Raw genomic sequence first — 26,383 nt, 5'->3', positions numbered from 1 at the left:
TCCTGTTTTTTTCTCATTTACTTTGTGTTTCAATTGATCTGTTCATGCGTAGTCCTCCTCTCATAAGGACTAGACTATGTTTTCATCCACTTACAGCAATCCGGGATCTTTAAAATGGTTAGAAACGAAAACATAAAGTATATATCCACATATGCAAAACTTTTTTATTATACAACGATTAAGCTTTGCTTACATGTGAAAACCCCTGACAAACATTAATAATAGTTAAAATGCTACTCTAAGGGCCAGTTCACACAGAGTTCTTTTTACACTTTTTTTACGCGGAAACCGCGTCCAAAAATGTGCCAAAAAACGGCCAAAAATGCCTCCCATTGATTTCAATGGGAGACGGAGGCGGCTATTTCCCGTGAGTGGAAAAACCGTCTTGCGCGAAAAGAAGCGACATACCCTATCTTCGGGCGTTTACGTCTCTAAACCCCCATTGACATCAATGGGAGGCAGAGAAAGCGTATTTCGCAGCGTTTTTGCCCGTGGCGCTCAATGGGCGCGACCGAAAAACGCGGCAAACGGCATGCAGGCAGATCAAAATCTGCCTCAAAATTCCAGATGGAATCTTGAGGCAGAATTTTCTGCCTGCAAAAAACTCAGTGTGAACATAGCCTAACAGCAGAGTTGAAAGTAGTGTTTAAACATTTGTGGGTGTATAGAACTCGGTGTATGATGAGATATTTCTTGTTTCCCCCGCCTCCAGACTATTGTATGAAGGAGAGACAAATATAATACTCCTCCTACAATGAGAGAGAGTACATTATGATAGCTGGTGAATTGCACATATTCAGGTGCCACCTCGTGATTCTTTCCTCTCTGCATACTTATACCTCAGCGGACAAGGCCTAGATCCATAAAAGCATTGCTTAACCCAGATGAAAGTATGGCTACATGACACGGCATAAATAACCAGCAAGAGGACATAGTATGGGAAGAAACCTGAAAAAAGAGGCCTCCCAAGACCTGAAAGAAAATTTGGACCTTTAGTTTGTCATCGATCTTGGTTACGTTTGTCTCTGAGGACGTTTTCTGGAACAATCTGAAGTCTATATTACTTTTCTGTGTCGGAGAATTGTGAATGCAACCACATCACATATCAAGGCAGACCACAAGCCACAGAGAGACCACCCATTCTATGCACCACAACGTTCTTCGTCTTCAACAGTTAATTATCATCAGAACGGACTTCTAGATTTTGTTTTCCAACACTTTCACAAAGCTTGTGTTACACAGGTGCCACCTCAGTTTTACGTTCAAGTAGAGCAAGGCAGAGGGAAACAACAAGACTCCCCCGCTGTCTTTGATGAGAATGGAGGGTTTGTGCCTTATCATGCTTAGTATCTGTGTCAGCATTGTTCTGGGATCCCCCCCTCCTGGTAAGAAGTGGTTTTATACTTAACACTTTGTATTTTACTGATTACACACACACACACACACACACACACACACACACACACACACACACACACACACACACACACACACACACACACATATATATATTTATAGAACTAGATAGATAGATCAGAACTAATATATTTAGTTAAAACAATCAGTAATCTTTTAATATGAATAAATGATGTTAGGCCTCGTTCACATCTACGTTGAAGGCTCCGTCAGTATCCGGCCAAGATTGTCTCCAGTAAAATCATGGACACCCTGACGGAAAGCCGCCGGAACCCATTAAAGTCAATGGGTTCCGTCTGCCGCCGGCGGTGTCCGTTGTGCAACGGAACTGGTGCTTCCGTTATTCCCTTATTATGCTCCTCTGACGGAGTAGAACAACAGAACACACCGACGAAGGTGTGAACATAGCCTTATTAAACTAGATTGCTGACATAGTTAACGCAAATCTGTGACTAGATAAGGGATTTAATATAAAGAAGCATACAATTTATGTGGCATTGTATAGTGCTATATTTGGAACTTTATAAATTGTCAATGGGTTGTAGTCTTTTATTGTTAATGTATATGTCAAAGTAATACTTTGTTTTGTAGAAACATATTTTCATAAGCAGAACTTTAGAAATGTCATTTTATACTTCATATTTTTGTTCATTACCACATTATACAATACCTTACCATAAAATATTATACTTTACCTTACCATGCCATATTAAACAATACCTTACCATAACACATACCTTACCACATTATACAATACCTTACCATAACACATACCTTACCACATTATACAATACCTTACCATAAAATATTATACTTTACCTTACCATGTCATAATATACAATATCTTATCCATACCATATTATACAATACCTTACAATGCCATATTATACAATATCTTATTCATACCAGATTATATAATAACTTACCATAACATATTATACTGTGCCATATTATAAAAAACATTAACATAAAATGTTATACTATACCTAACCATACCATTAACATATCCATGCCATATTATATAATACCTTACCTCAACATATACTGTACCCTAGCCATAACATATTATACAATACCTTATTCATAATATATTATGCAATGCAATACTTTATCTATACCAAATTATACAATATTTTAATTAAACATATTATACCTTACTATATTATAAAATACCTTACCATAAAATATTATACTATACCTTACCATAGCATATTATACAACACCTTACAATAACATAATATACTGTACTATACTTTACATACCATATTATACAATAATATATCCAAAACATATTATACTATACCTTATCATGCTATATTATACAATACCTTAGTATAACATATTATACCATACCATATTATACATTACCTTATCCATATTATACTATAATTTACAATGCTATACTATACCATGTACTTATACAATACCTTTCCTCACCATACTATATGAAAATATATATATATATATGTGTGTGTGTGAATTATGACATATTTAATAAACACTTTTATAAGTTTCATTATATTTTCAGATAGTGACCAAAACCTTGGATCTTTCATGTGTTAAAGTAGTTTAGACACAGATACACATGCATCATAACTGAATGACATAATATACATGTTTAAACTTAGGGATATTTTATAATGACAATGTTATGTATGTGTGTTTATATACATGTAGACTAGTATAAAATTAACAGGCATTTGAAACAATATCACATCTCCTACAAAATAAAAATAAGGTATGCAATAATAGGAATACACATAAAATAACAAATAAAAACTTCATGAAAAAATAATTCAAAAGACGTTTTATCCCAATTTGTACATAAGCATTTGAAAATATTAATATTTTTTTTTAGATATTTGAAAGCTTAAAGTAATAGTTTCAGTCTTTAACAATTTGCAAAATCTTATTTCATGAGGTATAGACTGCCGAAGCAGTTGTTGATGGATGAGCCGATAAAGTTATCCATGCAGTACACACATATAACTTCTATCATGCACCATACATTTTTACCAATACTTTTATTTCTAAATATAAAGGGCACTGAAGATCAACTATGAATCAAAAATGGTATCCTATCTTGTGATTCCTCGCTTGTCTTCCTAGCGATCACCTGTCGCTTCTGAGAAATGCAGTGGCCATTATTATAAAGGCACCTTCCTAGTAACGCATAGTAACCGCACAAGACTTAGGTAGTACAGAGTATCCGTGTATTCTCATTGACATCGCTTCAGCCCTATGTAGACTAGTATTTAACAACTGAAATGCATTTTTAAAGGTTGTTGAGAAATATGCACTGGGGCAGGTTTACTACTAGAATTCTGGCCTAATTTGTGCCTCGTTTGTCCCACATCAATTTAGACAAATTTATTATTGATTTGTGCCAAAAAGAACAGGTCTTTCTGACTAAAGGGGGTTTTACACTGGACGATTATTGGGCAGACGATCGTTCATAGAACGCGCGTTGCCGATAATTGCCCAGTCTAAACAGGAGAACAATCAGCAGATGCTCGATCATCTGCTGGTCGTATCGTTTTAAAAAAGTAAAAGATTATCGTTGTCGGCAGCATATCTCCCTGTGTAAACAGGGAGATGCTCTGCCGACATGATAATAATGTATGAGAACGAGCGACCGTCCCGATCCATGGCTCTGTGTGACAGGTGCAAACGAGCGCCGATCACCAATGTCTCATTGATCGGCGATCACTGCATCGGCCGGTGTTAAAGGGCCTTAACTACACAGTTTTCATGAGTGTATAGAAAAAGGGCAAAAAACTGGCATAAACTAAGCCAACCAACAGGGCTATAAGGAAGAGAAAAGTGTCTAGCATGCCTAGCAAGATGTGCCAAATTTATCATACATTATGTGCTTCTTTGATAAATTTGGTGCATCTTCTGACTTCCTGGTCTAAGTTTACACTGTCTAAATGTTATACAGAATTAGTAAATCTACCCCATTACATTGCTTTATAGGTGGCCGGAAAAAAAAGCTATTATCCAGATCCTTTTAAAAATTTCCACTATATTATCACATAGTGAGCCCTTAATGAATCGAAAGGAGGTGATTTGTTATTATAAAATATATGCAAAAATTGCCAGATATCTATCTAGGTGAGCACAATCCTGAACTTCAGCTAAATGTGTGATCATGATGTAACTGAATGGTATACTTCATCAAGAGATCGACACTAGACTTCATTCCGGATATAGCCAATGATAAATCACTACATTTTTGGAGACAAACGTACAAATTATCTTGTCTTTGTTTTTTGCAGCATTAAAAAATCTGTTGGTCCATTCTCCCCAAAGTCTTACTTTAAAGCCCGGAGTAAATGCTACATTCACTTGTAATATTTCTGCACTGAACTACAATCCAGAGGACATCAACTGGTACAGAAATACAGCACAGAATACATCTATTAAAATTGCAGACCTAAAGTGTTCAGAAAATAGTAGAATGTATATCAGTACTGACTGGACACTGCGAGAAGCTAAACTGCTCATAGTTAATGTCACATTTAATGACAGTGGAAAATATTTTTGTACTCATGTAAACGTATCTGAAAGTGGACAAATAATTACCAGTGATATGTCCGAGCTGTTTGTGAATAGTAAGTTTACTTGTCTTATATTTTTTATTTGTCGTTTTAGGAACTGTTAATAAAATATAATCTATCTTGCCCCCAATTCCATCCTCCATTAACTTTAATTATAGAAACCCACATTCTAGATATTTTCCTTGGTAGTTTTGCTATATTATTATATCACACCATATCATATAAGGACATACAAGACAACTATTCTTTCTTGTGTGGGTGAATAGAATTATTTCAGGTCTCAGCGCTGACTTTATCAATAGTACAATGAATGCATGTTTATTTTACTACTGATGTTTGAGATATTTCATGTATTTACTATTATATAAGTAGAATTTAGCAATGAGCGACATTAAGCAGAAGCATTTGACATGTGGAACACATTTAGAACAAAGTTTTCCTTGATACTACTCATGAGATCATGATACTATTCATGAGTCTTCCAAAATTATCCAGTCAGGAGCTAACTCTGACAGATACGTACATACATAGCGGACAGGGGTGTAGCTAAAGGCTCATGAGCCCAGTGAAAAAGTTTTCTTGGGCCCCCCAACATCTCTTCATGGCCGATGGCCTTCAGCTTTCAGCTGCATCTCTTAATCTCCTAAGTGACCTATCGATGCAGCACTAGCAGCCAGAGGTGTAGTTAGGTCTGAAAAGGTTAGGGGCAATAGCCCAAATTCATATGTCCCCCCATAAATGTATGTGTGTGTATATATATATATATATATATATATATATATATTCAAACAGAGAAAGCAGCAGCACTCAATCTCAGTAAGAGAAAGCTTACATATGTGAACGGGTGCCAACAAGCAGTCCAGATCCTAGGACTGTATCAATATTCAGGAGAAATAAATCTTGCAGCACTCCAACAGGATGAATGAAAAAAACTGTGATTTATTCAAGCCAACATACAGCGGTCGCACCGCTGTATGTTGACTTGAATAAATCACCGTTTTTTTCATTCATCCTGTTGGAGTGCTGCAAGATTTATTTCTCCTATATATTTATATATATATAGGACAACAAACCCTATAGCTATATATCGGAGACAGCATATCTATAGAACAATGACCCTTATAGCTATATATCGTGGACTATGACCACTATAGCCATGGATAGTATTTATGGCTCAGGAGACTGCATCACACATGATAGGCTTATGTACAGGGCCCATATATGATACTGTCTGTTGGGCCCTGTATTTAAGCCTACCACAAGGTAGGCTTAGATACAGGGCCCTACAGACAGTATCAGACCATGTGTGATTCTGTCTGCTGGACCCTGTGTGGAAAGGGGGGGCCTGTGGGCGCCCTGGCTTTGGGGCCCGGTCGCAAGTGCGATTGCTGCGACCCTTATAGCTACGCCACTGGTAGCGGATTTGCTGTGGAAAAATTCTGGCGCAAATCCACAACAAATCCTGCGGTGAGTTTGTTAAACAAAAAACAATATACTCATCTCCCCTGGCACTCCCATGGCAACGTTTCCCTGGTCCCCCGCCGGCCTCTGTGCACCTGGCCTCCAGTGATAACATGTCGTCACATGTGACCACTGCAGCACGACACGACACGTCATTGCTGGAGGCCGGGTGGTCAAAGACCAGCAGAGACGAGGGAAGTGTTGCTACAGGAGCATCCGTGTAGGTGAGCATAGTTTTTTTTTCAAGTTATTTTAAACTATTTGGACTTGCTGATTTTGCTGGTAATCTGCAGCAAAGTCCACCAGACTTGGATTTACTTGTGGATTGCTTTTTCTTCATTGAATTCAATGGGAAAATCTGCAATAAAGTCATGCACTTTCTGTAGCAGGAATTGACATCCTGCGGATTTAAAAATCCACGCTGCAGATCAGTTTTTGTGCAGAAAATGGCCGCAACATGTGGATGGGATTTATTAAAATTTCATTGACTTTGCTGCAACCGTATTCCACTGTGGATTTTCCGTCTGCAAATCCAGACTGAAAATCCTAGGCTATGTCTGAGAGTAGCCGTATACAATCTCCACTATATACGTCCTTCTCAATGAATTAGAATATCATCAAAAAGTGAATTTATTTCAGTAATTCAATTCAAAAAGTGAAACGCATATATTATATAGTTTCATTACACAGAGTAATCTATTTCAGGCATTTTTTTTCTTTTAATATTGATAATTATGGTAACAGTTAATGAAAACCCAAAATTTTGTGTCTCAGAAAATTAGAATATTATATAAGCCCAATTAAAAAAATGATTTTTAATACCGAAATGTTGGCCTACTGAAAAGTATGTACAGTATATGCACTCAATACTTGGTCGGGGCTCCTTTTGCATAAATTACTGCATCAATGTGGCGTGGCATGGAAGCGATCAGCCTGTGGCACTGCTGAGGTGTTATGGAAGCCCAGGTTGCTTTGATGGCGGCCTTCAGCTTGTCTGCATTGTTGGGTCTGGTGTCTCATCTTCCCCATGACAATACCCCATAGATTCTCTATTGGGTTTAGGTCAGGCGAGTTTGCTGGCCAATCAACCACAGGGATACTGTGGTTAGTAAACCAGGTATTGCTACTTTTGGCAGTGTGGGCAGGTGCCAAGTCCTGCTGGAAAATGAAATCAGCATCTCCATAAAGCTTGTCAGCAGAGGGAAGCATGAAGTGCTCGAAAATTTCTTGGTAGATGGCTGCGTTGACTCTGGACTTGACATAACATAGTGAGATAGTGATAGTATATCGCTATGGTATGCCATCAATGTCCAATCGATAGGGGTCTGCCATTTAATCGGCTGTTGGTTCCACTTGGCTTTCTCCAGAGTCCACATGGTCAGCCTTGACTATAATGGGCTGATCACGCGGCCTCAGGAGAAAGCCGATATGCCCCCCAATGTCTTAGACAACTTCTTTAATGGATTGTGATAATTGACTCCTGACTATTTTTAAACATAGAATTGTATCTTGTAAAATAGTGGTGTAAATATATGTTTTCTTCCGTTAGGTTTCCCAAGTACAGTGACTGATAAAACCAAACTCAAAGATTTACCAGAAAGTAACCCAGATTCACAAAAAATTTCCATTATATCTACCTCCATCATACTGGCACTTCTCCTGCTTCTAGCAATTGGCTCTACCTTAATTTTTATGTGGTACAAACAACGTAAGTATTACAATATTTTAAAGCTATTCAACTCTTTCATGACTGGGGGGGGCATTTTACCTTGCTAAATTCTATGTTCACACTTCGCAAGTTGCTGCACATTTTGATGGAGATTTTTGAGCCAAAGCCAGAAATGATTTCAAATGGAATGGGAAATATAAAGGAAGAATTTGTGCTTCTAATTCCTCCTGGATCCACTTTTGGCTTTGGCTAAAAAATCTGCATCAAAATCTGCAACAAATTATGTTGTGTAAACATAGCCTAAAGGTGATTTTTTAAATTATTTACACAAAAATATTTGTTTTCTTTTTTTTTCAGGACACACAGGGCTTTTTAATCATTTCAAATCGGAGCAGATATTGATTCTTTTTTTAGGTCTTTTTAGGGAAAAATTGTAATTCTTTTCATGCTATGTTTTAAGATAATGAAAAAGAAAAAGAAAAGAAAAAGATCCAGGAATACAACTAGGCACTCTTGGGTTCAGTAAAAATAAATAATTATTTTATTTTTTGAATCCAGATAATACTGGTAAAGTTAAATTTATACATAAATATACAAAAAAGACCAATTTAAAAAGAGAATTCTCCTGGCCAGGAAAAGAACATACAATAAACCTTCAAATCATAAGTGATATTGCCTGATGGATATATAGCATGATGTATATGTTTTACACGTTTTTACAAAAAGATTTCCAAATTAAAACCGCTGAACTGTGTTCACACTTGCGGTTTCCAAACATATATGTAATTTGTATCACAATATTGCCAAAGTACCTATTTGAAGCAACTGGTAAAGATATTATTAACAAGATTTACTTCATATGCATGTAAAATGACTTGACTCTCAATAAAAAAGTAGCCTCACGATATGTGGTTATAAGCGTGCTTCTTTCTTACATCAAGTGGATCGATAATTCCAATTCAAATCTAATGGTGATAGGAAGTCTTTTCACAGACCCTTGGGTCAATGCATAGCCCTCAAGCAGTTGGACTTTGAAATAAGATACAAGCTTATATGGGTTTTTACCTTCACCTCCGACATCCAGTAAGTGCCGGGAAGACCATGCAGGGAGGTAATTGACTCCGGTGTAAGGAATGGCAGATCTCCTCAAGAGGGAAGTTCGCCTGTGTGGCCACACATTTGATTTCAAAGCATCCACATCTCCACCATTGCTTCCCTTGGCACTTTCCTCTATTGATCCATGCAGGCAATAACCGCTGTACTCACGGAGGTAAGGGCCCAACAATGCAGGATCGCACACTGATATTTCAGGTAAATTAAAGGCACTCCAAGAGGAACAGACCCAACTGGACAGGATCGCACGCCGGCAGCCAGGTAGATAATTATTCCAACGTATGTTCCTTTCCACGTGTGATCTTCAACACTGGACAGGTATTCTCTGGGCAGGGTTAGGACGTCACTACCTGCCCCATTGATTAGAACAGCTGACGCGTTTCATCCCTGGACGGGATTTCTTCAGAGCAGTTTGACAAGTGCTGCCAAACCCACTATATTTATAGTGACCCAAATTCATTCATTGGTTCCATAATAGAAAACATAATGTTTCACACAAAGATATTATGGATATCATATATTTAAATCTTACATGAGATGCTGCAATGATACATATCTCTCAATTTAAATAACAGGCAAAAGTATTTTTATATTCAAACAAACAATTAAAGTATCCAAAAAAATCAAATTCATAGATAAATTCAGTATTTATCCGGAGGAGGGCAATCAGTGGTGTGTCTCTACTTGGTCACAATAAGACCAATAGTTGAATTTTACATAATAATATAATTACTGCCTAAATTCTGTTATTAATATTAATTCTTCCGTGAATACGGATAGCTACTACCATCCAGATTTCATAGTGGATTTATAGAGGAACGAGTTTTTCTTCAATAAGGGATCCCCCCTTAAATCATTATAACACAAGATGAAATCTGTTCAATTCTTTAAATATATATTATATGGGATATATCCAACCATACACATAAGCAACTGGGATACAGATAATACTTCAGGGGAGGCAGGGAAGGAGAACCACTACCTATTAAGGCATCAGGACCCGGGTCCCCACCACCCCCAAAGCAGAATCGATCCCTATAAAATCAAAATTAGTTTGATAATTTTACTACTAGATTGCATCATACTAGGCATATGCGTATATAAGACTATGGTAAATAATGGGAGCCATCGTGAGATTCCAGAGGGGGGCAGGAATGGGGATCCAGCATCATTAGAGCCAAAGATCCCCAATTCCCACCACCCATTAAGAGCTAAATTCAAATCCCATCAATATAGAAGATTACAAAAATTGAAAATTATGTTAATTCATTTGGTATCATTTATCCAATTGATTGATCATTCCATATTGGGAATAAATTTGCTCCTAATCATACCACTAAAAAGATTATAATTATATGGAAAATATGGTATCCAGATAAAGGAATATTAGAATTTTACTATCAGGTTTCCAAAATTAAAACCCGAGAGTATGTACATTAAATCCAAAGGTTTCACAACCAATTCTCTAGATCATTCTCAAAAGATGACATAATAAGGGTCCCATTCTTTAATCCAATATTCCTTTATCAAAGATTATTTGTATCCAAAACTAGCTAACTCGAAGATACTGAAAATTTGAGGGAAACATAGGACAGTCTCTCAGACCCCAACTGTTCAAAGAAACATATTAAATTTAATTTCATTATTTAGTCCCCTGGGATTCAAAGTTCTTAGTGTATAAATCCACATAGTTTCCTTCTGGAGGAGTATTCGATTGAGATCACCTCCCCTTCTATCTTGGAATAATTGATAAATCCCCATGAATTTTAGGCCAGTTGGTGATTGGGCATGGTATGTTTTAAAATGTGCAGCTAGAGGATTAGCCATTTCACCCTTGGTAATATCTCTAATATGTTCGCTGATGCGAACATGTAATTCTCGTTTCGTTTTCCCTATGTATTGTTTCCCACATGGGCAAATAATGGAGTAAACAACCATGGTTGAGCGGCAATTGATAAAATTATAGACTTTAAATTCCCTCTTGTGTTCACTATCCAGAAAAGTGTCTGATTTTAAGACGTACTTACAACATTTACAAGAACCACACATAAACATTCCTTTTGGACGTTTCTGTAGCCATTTCTCATTACTTGGGGTCCTTCTCTTAAACTCAGAACTCACCAACAGATTCCTCAGAGTGGGGGCCTTTCTTGGGACCATACTCGGTACATTCCCAACTATTGAGTTAATTCTTTTATCCAAAATTAAATGTGGCCAGTTTTTAATCATCAGATTCCGAAGTATGTTCCAATGGGACCCATACCTTGAAATGAATCTGACTCTATTGTCACTATTATCTTTTTTACCTCTCTTGAGAATTTCCTCTCTATTCTGCCTAGATGCCCTATTGTATCCTTTCTTAATCATTTTCTTGGGGTAACCCCTATCTTCAAAGCGAGAAGATAGATCGTGTGCTTCGCTTTTGAAGTCCCTGAAATCGGTACAATTACGGCGAATTCGAAGAAATTCGCTTATCGGGATCCCCTTAATTTGAGAGGGAAAATGATGGCTACTTGCTGCCAAAAGGGTATTACCTGATGTTGGTTTCCGATATGTAGTCGTTTTTAATTTATTTCCTTCCCTATGAATATTAAGATCTAAAAAACTAATGTGATCTTCACTATAAGAGAAGGTTAAAAGGATATTTAGTTCATTGGAGTTTAAATCCCCAATAAAACTTTCAAGTAAGTCCAAAGGTCCCTTCCAACACAAAAGGACATCGTCCATGTATCTAAGCCAAGCGGATGCGCATTTTCTGAAGAGAGGATGGGGGTATACTATAAACTCTTCCCACCAGCCCAGATGCAAACAGGCATACGATGGTGCACAAGAGGATCCCATGGCCGTTCCACGAATCTGACGATAAAATTTGCCATCAAAGGAGAAGCAGTTATAATTCAAAACGAATTCCAACATTTCAATAATAAATTCATTCTGATGGGCCCAGTCTCCTCCTCTCCTCTCCAGGAAATGCGCAGCCGCTTTAAGGCCAACATCATGAGGGATGGAGGTATACAATGACTCCACATCCAATCCCACCAGGATGAAGTCTTCCTCAAGATTTAAATTGTCAATTTTATTTAACAGATCCCCCGTATCCAATACAAAGGATGGAAGTGTGCGGACAAAAGGTTTTAATTTTTCGTCTATGTATTTACCAAGATGATCTGTTGGGCCATCACACCCCGAAATGATGGGTCTACCCGGGGGAGTGTTCCTATTTTTGTGCACCTTAGGAAGCACATATATCGTGGGCATACGGGGTTCTCTCACCTCTAGAAATTGAAACTCATTTTTGTTAATTAAGCCCTCATCCAATGCAAAAGTCAATTTTCTATTTAGGGTTCCCATTATATTATCAAGTGGGTTATCATTCAAAAGGGAATATGTATCCGTTTCCAATTGTCTTTTGATCTCACCGACATAGTCCTCCTCTCTGAGGAGGACAACATTTCCACCCTTATCACTGGGCTTAATTACAATGGAGTCATTGTATACCTCCATCCCTCATGATGTTGGCCTTAAAGCGGCTGCGCATTTCCTGGAGAGGAGAGGAGGAGACTGGGCCCATCAGAATGAATTTATTATTGAAATGTTGGAATTCGTTTTGAATTATAACTGCTTCTCCTTTGATGGCAAATTTTATCGTCAGATTCGTGGAACGGCCATGGGATCCTCTTGTGCACCATCGTATGCCTGTTTGCATCTGGGCTGGTGGGAAGAGTTTATAGTATACCCCCATCCTCTCTTCAGAAAATGCGCATCCGCTTGGCTTAGATACATGGACGATGTCCTTTTGTGTTGGAAGGGACCTTTGGACTTACTTGAAAGTTTTATTGGGGATTTAAACTCCAATGAACTAAATATCCTTTTAACCTTCTCTTATAGTGAAGATCACATTAGTTTTTTAGATCTTAATATTCATAGGGAAGGAAATAAATTAAAAACGACTACATATCGGAAACCAACATCAGGTAATACCCTTTTGGCAGCAAGTAGCCATCATTTTCCCTCTCAAATTAAGGGGATCCCGATAAGCGAATTTCTTCGAATTCGCCGTAATTGTACCGATTTCAGGGACTTCAAAAGCGAAGCACACGATCTATCTTCTCGCTTTGAAGATAGGGGTTACCCCAAGAAAATGATTAAGAAAGGATACAATAGGGCATCTAGGCAGAATAGAGAGGAAATTCTCAAGAGAGGTAAAAAAGATAATAGTGACAATAGAGTCAGATTCATTTCAAGGTATGGGTCCCATTGGAACATACTTCGGAATCTGATGATTAAAAACTGGCCACATTTAATTTTGGATAAAAGAATTAACTCAATAGTTGGGAATGTACCGAGTATGGTCCCAAGAAAGGCCCCCACTCTGAGGAATCTGTTGGTGAGTTCTGAGTTTAAGAGAAGGACCCCAAGTAATGAGAAATGGCTACAGAAACGTCCAAAAGGAATGTTTATGTGTGGTTCTTGTAAATGTTGTAAGTACGTCTTAAAATCAGACACTTTTCTGGATAGTGAACACAAGAGGGAATTTAAAGTCTATAATTTTATCAATTGCCGCTCAACCATGGTTGTTTACTCCATTATTTGCCCATGTGGGAAACAATACATAGGGAAAACGAAACGAGAATTACATGTTCGCATCAGCGAACATATTAGAGATATTACCAAGGGTGAAATGGCTAATCCTCTAGCTGCACATTTTAAAACATACCATGCCCAATCACCAACTGGCCTAAAATTCATGGGGATTTATCAATTATTCCAAGATAGAAGGGGAGGTGATCTCAATCGAATACTCCTCCAGAAGGAAACTATGTGGATTTATACACTAAGAACTTTGAATCCCAGGGGACTAAATAATGAAATTAAATTTAATATGTTTCTTTGAACAGTTGGGGTCTGAGAGACTGTCCTATGTTTCCCTCAAATTTTCAGTATCTTCGAGTTAGCTAGTTTTGGATACAAATAATCTTTGATAAAGGAATATTGGATTAAAGAATGGGACCCTTATTATGTCATCTTTTGAGAATGATCTAGAGAATTGGTTGTGAAACCTTTGGATTTAATGTACATACTCTCGGGTTTTAATTTTGGAAACCTGATAGTAAAATTCTAATATTCCTTTATCTGGATACCATATTTTCCATATAATTATAATCTTTTTAGTGGTATGATTAGGAGCAAATTTATTCCCAATATGGAATGATCAATCAATTGGATAAATGATACCAAATGAATTAACATAATTTTCAATTTTTGTAATCTTCTATATTGATGGGATTTGAATTTAGCTCTTAATGGGTGGTGGGAATTGGGGATCTTTGGCTCTAATGATGCTGGATCCCCATTCCTGCCCCCCTCTGGAATCTCACGATGGCTCCCATTATTTACCATAGTCTTATATACGCATATGCCTAGTATGATGCAATCTAGTAGTAAAATTATCAAACTAATTTTGATTTTATAGGGATCGATTCTGCTTTGGGGGTGGTGGGGACCCGGGTCCTGATGCCTTAATAGGTAGTGGTTCTCCTTCCCTGCCTCCCCTGAAGTATTATCTGTATCCCAGTTGCTTATGTGTATGGTTGGATATATCCCATATAATATATATTTAAAGAATTGAACAGATTTCATCTTGTGTTATAATGATTTAAGGGGGGATCCCTTATTGAAGAAAAACTCGTTCCTCTATAAATCCACTATGAAATCTGGATGGTAGTAGCTATCCGTATTCACGGAAGAATTAATATTAATAACAGAATTTAGGCAGTAATTATATTATTATGTAAAATTCAACTATTGGTCTTATTGTGACCAAGTAGAGACACACCACTGATTGCCCTCCTCCGGATAAATACTGAATTTATCTATGAATTTGATTTTTTTGGATACTTTAATTGTTTGTTTGAATATAAAAATACTTTTGCCTGTTATTTAAATTGAGAGATATGTATCATTGCAGCATCTCATGTAAGATTTAAATATATGATATCCATAATATCTTTGTGTGAAACATTATGTTTTCTATTATGGAACCAATGAATGAATTTGGGTCACTATAAATATAGTGGGTTTGGCAGCACTTGTCAAACTGCTCTGAAGAAATCCCGTCCAGGGATGAAACGCGTCAGCTGTTCTAATCAATGGGGCAGGTAGTGACGTCCTAACCCTGCCCAGAGAATACCTGTCCAGTGTTGAAGATCACACGTGGAAAGGAACATACGTTGGAATAATTATCTACCTGGCTGCCGGCGTGCGATCCTGTCCAGTTGGGTCTGTTCCTCTTGGAGTGCCTTTAATTTACCTGAAATATCAGTGTGCGATCCTGCATTGTTGGGCCCTTACCTCCGTGAGTACAGCGGTTATTGCCTGCATGGATCAATAGAGGAAAGTGCCAAGGGAAGCAATGGTGGAGATGTGGATGCTTTGAAATCAAATGTGTGGCCACACAGGCGAACTTCCCTCTTGAGGAGATCTGCCATTCCTTACACCGGAGTCAATTACCTCCCTGCATGGTCTTCCCGGCACTTACTGGATGTCGGAGGTGAAGGTAAAAACCCATATAAGCTTGTATCTTATTTCAAAGTCCAACTGCTTGAGGGCTATGCATTGACCCAAGGGTCTGTGAAAAGACTTCCTATCACCATTAGATTTGAATTGGAATTATCGATCCACTTGATGTAAGAAAGAAGCACGCTTATAACCACATATCGTGAGGCTACTTTTTTATTGAGAGTCAAGTCATTTTACATGCATATGAAGTAAATCTTGTTAATAATATCTTTACCAGTTGCTTCAAATAGGTACTTTGGCAATATTGTGATACAAATTACATATATGTTTGGAAACCGCAAGTGTGAACACAGTTCAGCGGTTTTAATTTGGAAATCTTTTTGTAAAAACGTGTAAAACATATACATCATGCTATATATCCATCAGGCAATATCACTTATGATTTGAAGGTTTATTGTATGTTCTTTTCCTGGCCAGGAGAATTCTCTTTTTAAATTGGTCTTTTTTGTATATTTATGTATAAATTTAACTTTACCAGTATTATCTGGATTCAAAAAATAAAATAATTATTTATTTTTACTGAACCCAAGAGTGCCTAGTTGTATTCCTGGATCTTTTTCTTTTCTTTTTCTTTTTCATTATCTTATATCAGGAATGGCACCGTGCCATATTATATTGCAACTTTGGGTTCTTTAGGTATGGTTTGTAATAACCACAATTTCTTTTTTTCTTTATATCAAATTTTGGAGGGTGTTTTTCCTTCTTGTTTTTTCTTATATACCTTTTAAGGGAAAGTATTTTCTTTCTTGAACTGTGAGGGTATCAGTGGTGTGTCTCGAATATGGCCTATTGTCTAGACTTCGAGGTTGATGCACAGATTGCTGCACTTCTGAATTGTGAAAGGAATAGAAGTGCAGAGGATTTTGGAGGAGATATATATGGTTTATTTAAAAATCATCGGAGACTTATTTTGAGCCATCTGAGACGCAAGTGGGATATTCAGAGCTTAGAGGCATATAGGCTGTCCAAAATTGTCCCAAGAGGTCTACGTAGACGCACAACACCAGCATCACACTTTAAAAGCGAAGTATTTTTGGAAAAATGGGATGAGGAGTGCTTGAGACATTCAAGGAATTTGATGGACTTGTTGATAGAAGAGGAGAAAAATATGCTTAGTTCGCTCAATGTGGAAATTGAGGAGAGTGTTAAAAAATTAGATATATTCTGTAAGGATCAGGAATTTGAAAAATTAAATAATAGTCTCAAAAAAGAGGTGGAAATGGAACTTCGTGAAATATCAGTACGAAAAAGGAGAAAATTCCAAAGGGATACTTTTGACTTTGAACAGAAACAAATTTTCTCCTTTACAAAAAATAGAGAAAGACAGAATAGGAATAGAGTACGGGTGAGAAGAAACACTCTTATGTCAACAGATGGGGAAACTACAAGTGACCCATCTAGTGACAATGAGATGGGGAAACACATTGGAATTGAGGAATCACAATCCAAGGTTTCTTTTTTAGGGGACCGAAACAGAGGGAAATTCGGAGAGGAAAGAATAGTAGGGAAAAAAGGAGGACCCAATACAAGACAACGCAGGGGAAGATAGACAATAATCTGAATAATATAATCAATCTAACCGATTTTCCCCTATCAATACATCATATATCTCTATTAAACCGTGGATTGGGTTTCTCACCAGTTATCCCTGGAAAGGAATTTGATATATGTAAAGATCTTCACCTCTTTCTTAGAAAGATTCTCTTGAGACTTTGGCATGGGGAAAAAAATGAGAGGAATATTCAAAATGAGAATGTAATGTCAGAGTCACAGAGGGAAATAATGGAATTTGAAATGATCCCTAATTTGGAAATGTCTGATCTAAATACTCTAGCGGATCTAAATGAACTATGGAGGGAAGGTAACATATTGGAGAATATAGATAATCCTGGAGAGGACTTTACGGATATCATCCCAGAGTATACGGGCTTGCGGAAAAAAAGTAGTACCATGCCAAGTATACATTCTAACAGATACACACATGCATTTTTGGAGGCCATGCTTAGAGACATAAGTGTCATCGACTGGTCCTCCTTTCTGTGTGAGGACAACCTAACTGAAAGGGAACGAAAAGCCCTAAAAGAATTGCAAAATATTGAGAATATTGTAATTAAGCCCAGTGATAAGGGTGGAAATGTTGTCCTCCTCAGAGAGGAGGACTATGTCGGTGAGATCAAAAGACAATTGGAAACGGATACATATTCCCTTTTGAATGATAACCCACTTGATAATATAATGGGAACCCTAAATAGAAAATTGACTTTTGCATTGGATGAGGGCTTAATTAACAAAAATGAGTTTCAATTTCTAGAGGTGAGAGAACCCCGTATGCCCACGATATATGTGCTTCCTAAGGTGCACAAAAATAGGAACACTCCCCCGGGTAGACCCATCATTTCGGGGTGTGATGGCCCAACAGATCATCTTGGTAAATACATAGACGAAAAATTAAAACCTTTTGTCCGCACACTTCCATCCTTTGTATTGGATACGGGGGATCTGTTAAATAAAATTGACAATTTAAATCTTGAGGAAGACTTCATCCTGGTGGGATTGGATGTGGAGTCATTGTATACCTCCATCCCTCATGATGTTGGCCTTAAAGCGGCTGCGCATTTCCTGGAGAGGAGAGGAGGAGACTGGGCCCATCAGAATGAATTTATTATTGAAATGTTGGAATTCGTTTTGAATTATAACTGCTTCTCCTTTGATGGCAAATTTTATCGTCAGATTCGTGGAACGGCCATGGGATCCTCTTGTGCACCATCGTATGCCTGTTTGCATCTGGGCTGGTGGGAAGAGTTTATAGTATACCCCCATCCTCTCTTCAGAAAATGCGCATCCGCTTGGCTTAGATACATGGACGATGTCCTTTTGTGTTGGAAGGGACCTTTGGACTTACTTGAAAGTTTTATTGGGGATTTAAACTCCAATGAACTAAATATCCTTTTAACCTTCTCTTATAGTGAAGATCACATTAGTTTTTTAGATCTTAATATTCATAGGGAAGGAAATAAATTAAAAACGACTACATATCGGAAACCAACATCAGGTAATACCCTTTTGGCAGCAAGTAGCCATCATTTTCCCTCTCAAATTAAGGGGATCCCGATAAGCGAATTTCTTCGAATTCGCCGTAATTGTACCGATTTCAGGGACTTCAAAAGCGAAGCACACGATCTATCTTCTCGCTTTGAAGATAGGGGTTACCCCAAGAAAATGATTAAGAAAGGATACAATAGGGCATCTAGGCAGAATAGAGAGGAAATTCTCAAGAGAGGTAAAAAAGATAATAGTGACAATAGAGTCAGATTCATTTCAAGGTATGGGTCCCATTGGAACATACTTCGGAATCTGATGATTAAAAACTGGCCACATTTAATTTTGGATAAAAGAATTAACTCAATAGTTGGGAATGTACCGAGTATGGTCCCAAGAAAGGCCCCCACTCTGAGGAATCTGTTGGTGAGTTCTGAGTTTAAGAGAAGGACCCCAAGTAATGAGAAATGGCTACAGAAACGTCCAAAAGGAATGTTTATGTGTGGTTCTTGTAAATGTTGTAAGTACGTCTTAAAATCAGACACTTTTCTGGATAGTGAACACAAGAGGGAATTTAAAGTCTATAATTTTATCAATTGCCGCTCAACCATGGTTGTTTACTCCATTATTTGCCCATGTGGGAAACAATACATAGGGAAAACGAAACGAGAATTACATGTTCGCATCAGCGAACATATTAGAGATATTACCAAGGGTGAAATGGCTAATCCTCTAGCTGCACATTTTAAAACATACCATGCCCAATCACCAACTGGCCTAAAATTCATGGGGATTTATCAATTATTCCAAGATAGAAGGGGAGGTGATCTCAATCGAATACTCCTCCAGAAGGAAACTATGTGGATTTATACACTAAGAACTTTGAATCCCAGGGGACTAAATAATGAAATTAAATTTAATATGTTTCTTTGAACAGTTGGGGTCTGAGAGACTGTCCTATGTTTCCCTCAAATTTTCAGTATCTTCGAGTTAGCTAGTTTTGGATACAAATAATCTTTGATAAAGGAATATTGGATTAAAGAATGGGACCCTTATTATGTCATCTTTTGAGAATGATCTAGAGAATTGGTTGTGAAACCTTTGGATTTAATGTACATACTCTCGGGTTTTAATTTTGGAAACCTGATAGTAAAATTCTAATATTCCTTTATCTGGATACCATATTTTCCATATAATTATAATCTTTTTAGTGGTATGATTAGGAGCAAATTTATTCCCAATATGGAATGATCAATCAATTGGATAAATGATACCAAATGAATTAACATAATTTTCAATTTTTGTAATCTTCTATATTGATGGGATTTGAATTTAGCTCTTAATGGGTGGTGGGAATTGGGGATCTTTGGCTCTAATGATGCTGGATCCCCATTCCTGCCCCCCTCTGGAATCTCACGATGGCTCCCATTATTTACCATAGTCTTATATACGCATATGCCTAGTATGATGCAATCTAGTAGTAAAATTATCAAACTAATTTTGATTTTATAGGGATCGATTCTGCTTTGGGGGTGGTGGGGACCCGGGTCCTGATGCCTTAATAGGTAGTGGTTCTCCTTCCCTGCCTCCCCTGAAGTATTATCTGTATCCCAGTTGCTTATGTGTATGGTTGGATATATCCCATATAATATATATTTAAAGAATTGAACAGATTTCATCTTGTGTTATAATGATTTAAGGGGGGATCCCTTATTGAAGAAAAACTCGTTCCTCTATAAATCCACTATGAAATCTGGATGGTAGTAGCTATCCGTATTCACGGAAGAATTAATATTAATAACAGAATTTAGGCAGTAATTATATTATTATGTAAAATTCAACTATTGGTCTTATTGTGACCAAGTAGAGACACACCACTGATTGCCCTCCTCCGGATAAATACTGAATTTATCTATGAATTTGATTTTTTTGGATACTTTAATTGTTTGTTTGAATATAAAAATACTTTTGCCTGTTATTTAAATTGAGAGATATGTATCATTGCAGCATCTCATGTAAGATTTAAATATATGATATCCATAATATCTTTGTGTGAAACATTATGTTTTCTATTATGGAACCAATGAATGAATTTGGGTCACTATAAATATAGTGGGTTTGGCAGCACTTGTCAAACTGCTCTGAAGAAATCCCGTCCAGGGATGAAACGCGTCAGCTGTTCTAATCAATGGGGCAGGTAGTGACGTCCTAACCCTGCCCAGAGAATACCTGTCCAGTGTTGAAGATCACACGTGGAAAGGAACATACGTTGGAATAATTATCTACCTGGCTGCCGGCGTGCGATCCTGTCCAGTTGGGTCTGTTCCTCTTGGAGTGCCTTTAATTTACCTGAAATATCAGTGTGCGATCCTGCATTGTTGGGCCCTTACCTCCGTGAGTACAGCGGTTATTGCCTGCATGGATCAATAGAGGAAAGTGCCAAGGGAAGCAATGGTGGAGATGTGGATGCTTTGAAATCAAATGTGTGGCCACACAGGCGAACTTCCCTCTTGAGGAGATCTGCCATTCCTTACACCGGAGTCAATTACCTCCCTGCATGGTCTTCCCGGCACTTACTGGATGTCGGAGGTGAAGGTAAAAACCCATATAAGCTTGTATCTTATTTCAAAGTCCAACTGCTTGAGGGCTATGCATTGACCCAAGGGTCTGTGAAAAGACTTCCTATCACCATTAGATTTGAATTGGAATTATCGATCCACTTGATGTAAGAAAGAAGCACGCTTATAACCACATATCGTGAGGCTACTTTTTTATTGAGAGTCAAGTCATTTTACATGCATATGAAGTAAATCTTGTTAATAATATCTTTACCAGTTGCTTCAAATAGGTACTTTGGCAATATTGTGATACAAATTACATATATGTTTGGAAACCGCAAGTGTGAACACAGTTCAGCGGTTTTAATTTGGAAATCTTTTTGTAAAAACGTGTAAAACATATACATCATGCTATATATCCATCAGGCAATATCACTTATGATTTGAAGGTTTATTGTATGTTCTTTTCCTGGCCAGGAGAATTCTCTTTTTAAATTGGTCTTTTTTGTATATTTATGTATAAATTTAACTTTACCAGTATTATCTGGATTCAAAAAATAAAATAATTATTTATTTTTACTGAACCCAAGAGTGCCTAGTTGTATTCCTGGATCTTTTTCTTTTCTTTTTCTTTTTCATTATCTTATATCAGGAATGGCACCGTGCCATATTATATTGCAACTTTGGGTTCTTTAGGTATGGTTTGTAATAACCACAATTTCTTTTTTTCTTTATATGTTTTAAGATAGTTTGTTCAATGAATAATAATTACCCCAAAAATTCAAATTTTGCCATGTATAATAATGTCTAATATGTGTAAATTGTGTAATGTATTAGACTTAGCATCTGTACATGGATGATATTTTTTAGTAAAAGTAGATAGGGCCAGGTTAAAACAGACTAATTTTACAGTTGTTTCTGGTGCACACTGTCGGCAACAGTGAACCGGGAACCGGGAGGTCAGCTGTTGCCGACAGTTGACACTGCACTCTTGCTGGCCAGCGGTCCTTTGCCGCTGATTTATGCGAATTAACCTCTTAAATTCGGCGATTGGGTGCAATCGCCGAATTTTAGGGGTTTCTAGCATATCGGCAGACCCCGGTCCAAAATCACTGGGTTTGCCGATAGTTAGCATGGCAAACGGAAGCCAAACAATGGCTTCCCTGTCTGCCAAGGACGGAAGCCCATCAGGACCATCCTTTGACAGGAAGTCACTGTGTCGTTCCTGATACACACTGTCGGCGACAAGGTGTGCATCGGGAACTGGGAGATCAGCTGTCCCCGACAGCTGACACTCCAGTGTTGCCGATCAGCGGCTCATCGCTGCTGATTTAGGCAATTAACCAGTTAAATGTGGTGCTCGATTGCGATCGCCAGATTTAGGGGGTTTGTAGCACATCAGCAGCCCCCATGCAATTGTGGGGGCTGCTGATGTTTGTGATGGCATCCGGAGGCCAGGCAACGGCCTCCGGGTCTGCCATGTATGGAAGCCTATGAGGACCAGCCTCTGGCTGGTCCTAGTAGACTTACTGTCAGAGTGACTGTGACATCACACTGACAGTTGGAACACATTACAGTACCTAGGTAGTGTAATGTATTCTAGCAGCGATCAGAGCTGCAGGATAAAAAAAATAAAGTGTAAAAAGTAAAAAAAAAAGTTAATAAAAGTGTAAAAATAAAAGTTTTTGTTTTCCTATAATAAGTCATTTATTATAGGAAAAAAATGAAAAGTACACACATTTGGTATCACCGTGTTCATAACGACCCAAACTATGAAACTATAATGGGTTTTTTTCCGCACGGTGAACGCCGCAAACAAAATAAACGGAAATCTATGTCAGCATCGCTATTTTTTGGTCACCACCCCCCCCCAAGATATAGAATAAAAAGTGATCAAAAAGTCCCATTTACCCCGAAGCTTTTTTGACTAAAAAATAAAAAAGTTACGGCTCAGAATAGGGTGTTTCAGAAAATAAATTATTTTATAGAAACGTTTTATTGTGCAAACACTGCAAAACATTAAAAAAAAACTATACACATATGGTATCGCCGTAATCGTACCAACCCGCAGAATAAAGTAAAACTTAATTTATTGCGCACGGTGAACGCTGTAAGAAATAAAGAATTTAAAGCGCCAAAATCGCTGTTTTTTGGTCACTTTAGCTCTAAAAAAGATGTAATAAAAAGTGATCAGGAAGATATATGTACCATAAAATGGTACCAATAAAAGCTACAGCTTGTCCCACCAAAAATAAGCCCCCACAGCGCTCAATCGACCAAAAAAAGTTCTGGATGTCAGAATGTGATGATACAAAACAATACATTTTTATTTAACAAATAGTCTTTTCTTTGTAAAAGTAGTAAAATATAAAAAAAAACGATATAAATTTGGTATCACCGTAATCGTATTGAGACGCAGAATAAAACTAAAGTTGTCGTTTTTACCTCACGATGAAAGACTTAAAAACAAAACCCCAAAAACAATGGAGGAATAACAGTATTTTCCCATTTCAGCCCGCAAATTATTTTTTTTCAGTTTCCCAGTACATTTTATTGTGCTCTAAATGGTATTAATATAAACTAAAACTACTCCCGCAAAAAATAAGCCCTCACACCACTCTACTGATGGAAAAATAAAAAAAATTATGGCTCTTGGAAGACGGGGAGTGAAAAACGAAAATGAAAAAGCAAAAAAGGATCAGTCCTGAAAGGGATAATTAATTTAGAATAAAAAAACATTTATGACCACATATGGGGTATTGCCGTAATCGGGAGAAATTGCTTTACAAATGCCGGGGTGCTTTTCCTCTAAAAAAATTCAAAAATGTTGATATTAATTTTCACAGCCTAATTCCACTACATTCTACAAAAAACCTGTGGGATCACAATGCTCACTATACCCCTAGAAAAATTCCTTGAGGTGTGTAGTTTCCAAAATGGGGTCACTTTTGGGGGGTTTCCACTGTTTTGTTCCCTCCGGGGGGTAGCAAACCCGACATGGCGCTGAAAACCAATCCAGCAAAATCTGCACTCCAAAATCCAAAAGGCGCTCCTTCCACTCTGAGCACTGCTGTGGCTCCAAACAGCAGTTTATTACCACATATGGGGTATTGCTATTATCGGGAACAATTGCTTTACAAATGTTGGGGTGCTTTTTCTCCTTTATTCCTTGTAAAAATGAAAAAATTCTATGTTTCCACAGAAAAAAGGGTGATTTTCATCTTCACAGACTAATTCCACTAATTTCTGCAAAAAAAATGTGGGGTCAAAATGCTAACTATACCCCTAGTTTCCAAAATGGGTTCACTTTTGGGGGATTTCGACTGTTTAGGTACCACAATACCTCTTCAAACCTGACATGGTGCCTAAAATATATTCCTAAAAAAAGGAGGCCCCAAAATCCACTATGTGCTCCTTTGCTTCTGAGGCCGATGTTTAAGTCCATTATCACACTAGGGCCACATGTTCGATATTTCTAAAAGCTGCAGAATATGGGCAATAAATATTGAGTTGCGTTTCTCTGGTTAAACCTTCTGTGTTACAGATTTTTTTCTATTACAAATTTATTTTGGCCAAAAAAATGAAATTTGTAAATTTCACCTCTACTTTGCCTTAATTCCTGTGAAACGCCTAAAGAGTCAAAATACTTTTTGAATGTGGTTTTGAATACTTTGAGGGGTGCAGTTTTCAAAACGGAGTGATTTATGGGGACTTTCTAATATAGAAGGCCCTCAAAGCCACTTCAGAACTGAACTGGTCCCTGAAAAAATGGCCTATTGAAATTTTCTTGAAAATATGAGAAATTGCTGCTAAAGTTCTAAGCCTTGTAACGTCCTAGAAAAATAAAAGGACGTGAAAAAAAACCGATGCAAACATAAAGTATACATATGGGGGATGTTAACTAGTAACTATTTGTGTGGTATTACTATCTGTTTCACAAGTAGATACATTTAAATTTAGAAAAATGCCCATTTTTGCACATTTTCGCTAAAATGTGAAGTTTTTCACAAATAAATATTTAATTTATCGACCAAATTTTCTCACTAACATAAAGTACAATATGTCACGAGAAAACAATCTCAGAATCGCTTGGATAGGTAAAAGCATTCCCAAGTTATTACCACATAAAGTGACACATGTCAGATTTGAAAAAATCATCTGTGTCTACAAGGCCAAAACAGGCTGTGTCCTAAAGGGGTTAAGGCACATTTACACTTAACAATTATCATTATGATTCAAACTAATCTCATTGTTTGTAATTATAATTGCATCATTTAACTTCTTCCCGATATTTATCGTAAGTATAAGTCACGGAAAGCTAGTGCTTCCCGCAATTTGTCGTATACTTACGACAAATGGATGGCATGGGCTCAGAAGCTGAGTCCGTGCCATCAGCGGGTGTTAGCTGTATGTTACAGCTGGCACCCTGCTGTAATGGCGGGGACCGAACTTAGCTCAGATCCCCAGGCTAAGTCCAGAGTTGTGCTAAAAAACTCTTTTAAAGCATACATAAACTAAAATAAATACTCAGCAGCTCAAAACGACCCAATGAGTCCACAAAGTCAGTCCAATAATCCTGATAGTATCCTTCTCCTAAACGTCTTGAGGAAAGGTAAAGATGAAGTAATACTGGTGTAGCAGATGTCAGTGAAATGCTGGGCTCAGTAGTTCTACAGATGTCTCCGGCTCAATCTGATGTAACCATAAGCCTACTAAAAAGGAGACAATACATACAGTAGCACCGCCAGTATTTTGCAAAACACATAAGGTTTGTTGTACTTACAAACTTTTAAAATCAGCATATAAAAATGTGGCACGCCAAGTCAGCCCTTGATTTAAGGAGTTTGTAGCCAAACAATATCGCCGGGGTGCGGATGGCTGCAATGTCAACTGGAGGCCTAATACTGGTCTCCCGGTCTGCCGACTATGGAAGCCTCCTAGGCCTCGCCCAGAGGCGAGGCCTAGAAGGCTTCCGGTTGCGACGGGAA

At 37.6% G+C, this 26,383-nt stretch overlaps 1 protein-coding gene across 1 annotated transcript in view; it reads left to right on the top strand.

The window, feature by feature from the left end:
- Nucleotides 1–736: 736 nt before the first annotated feature.
- Nucleotides 737–26,383, top strand: part of PDCD1 (programmed cell death 1) — a 33,286-nt gene continuing 7,639 nt past the window's right edge. Inside the window, exons 1-3 of the mRNA XM_075864091.1 lie at nt 737–1,385; nt 4,695–5,030; nt 7,987–8,145. Of these exons, the coding sequence (XP_075720206.1) occupies nt 1,313–1,385; nt 4,695–5,030; nt 7,987–8,145 (568 nt within the window). The 5' untranslated portion in view covers nt 737–1,312. The remainder of the gene's footprint in view (nt 1,386–4,694; nt 5,031–7,986; nt 8,146–26,383) is intronic.

The sequence above is a fragment of the Rhinoderma darwinii genome, chromosome 4, assembly GCF_050947455.1.
Source record: "Rhinoderma darwinii isolate aRhiDar2 chromosome 4, aRhiDar2.hap1, whole genome shotgun sequence".
NCBI classification, from domain to species: domain Eukaryota; kingdom Metazoa; phylum Chordata; class Amphibia; order Anura; family Rhinodermatidae; genus Rhinoderma; species Rhinoderma darwinii.
This window is presented reverse-complemented; position numbering and strand designations above follow the sequence as displayed.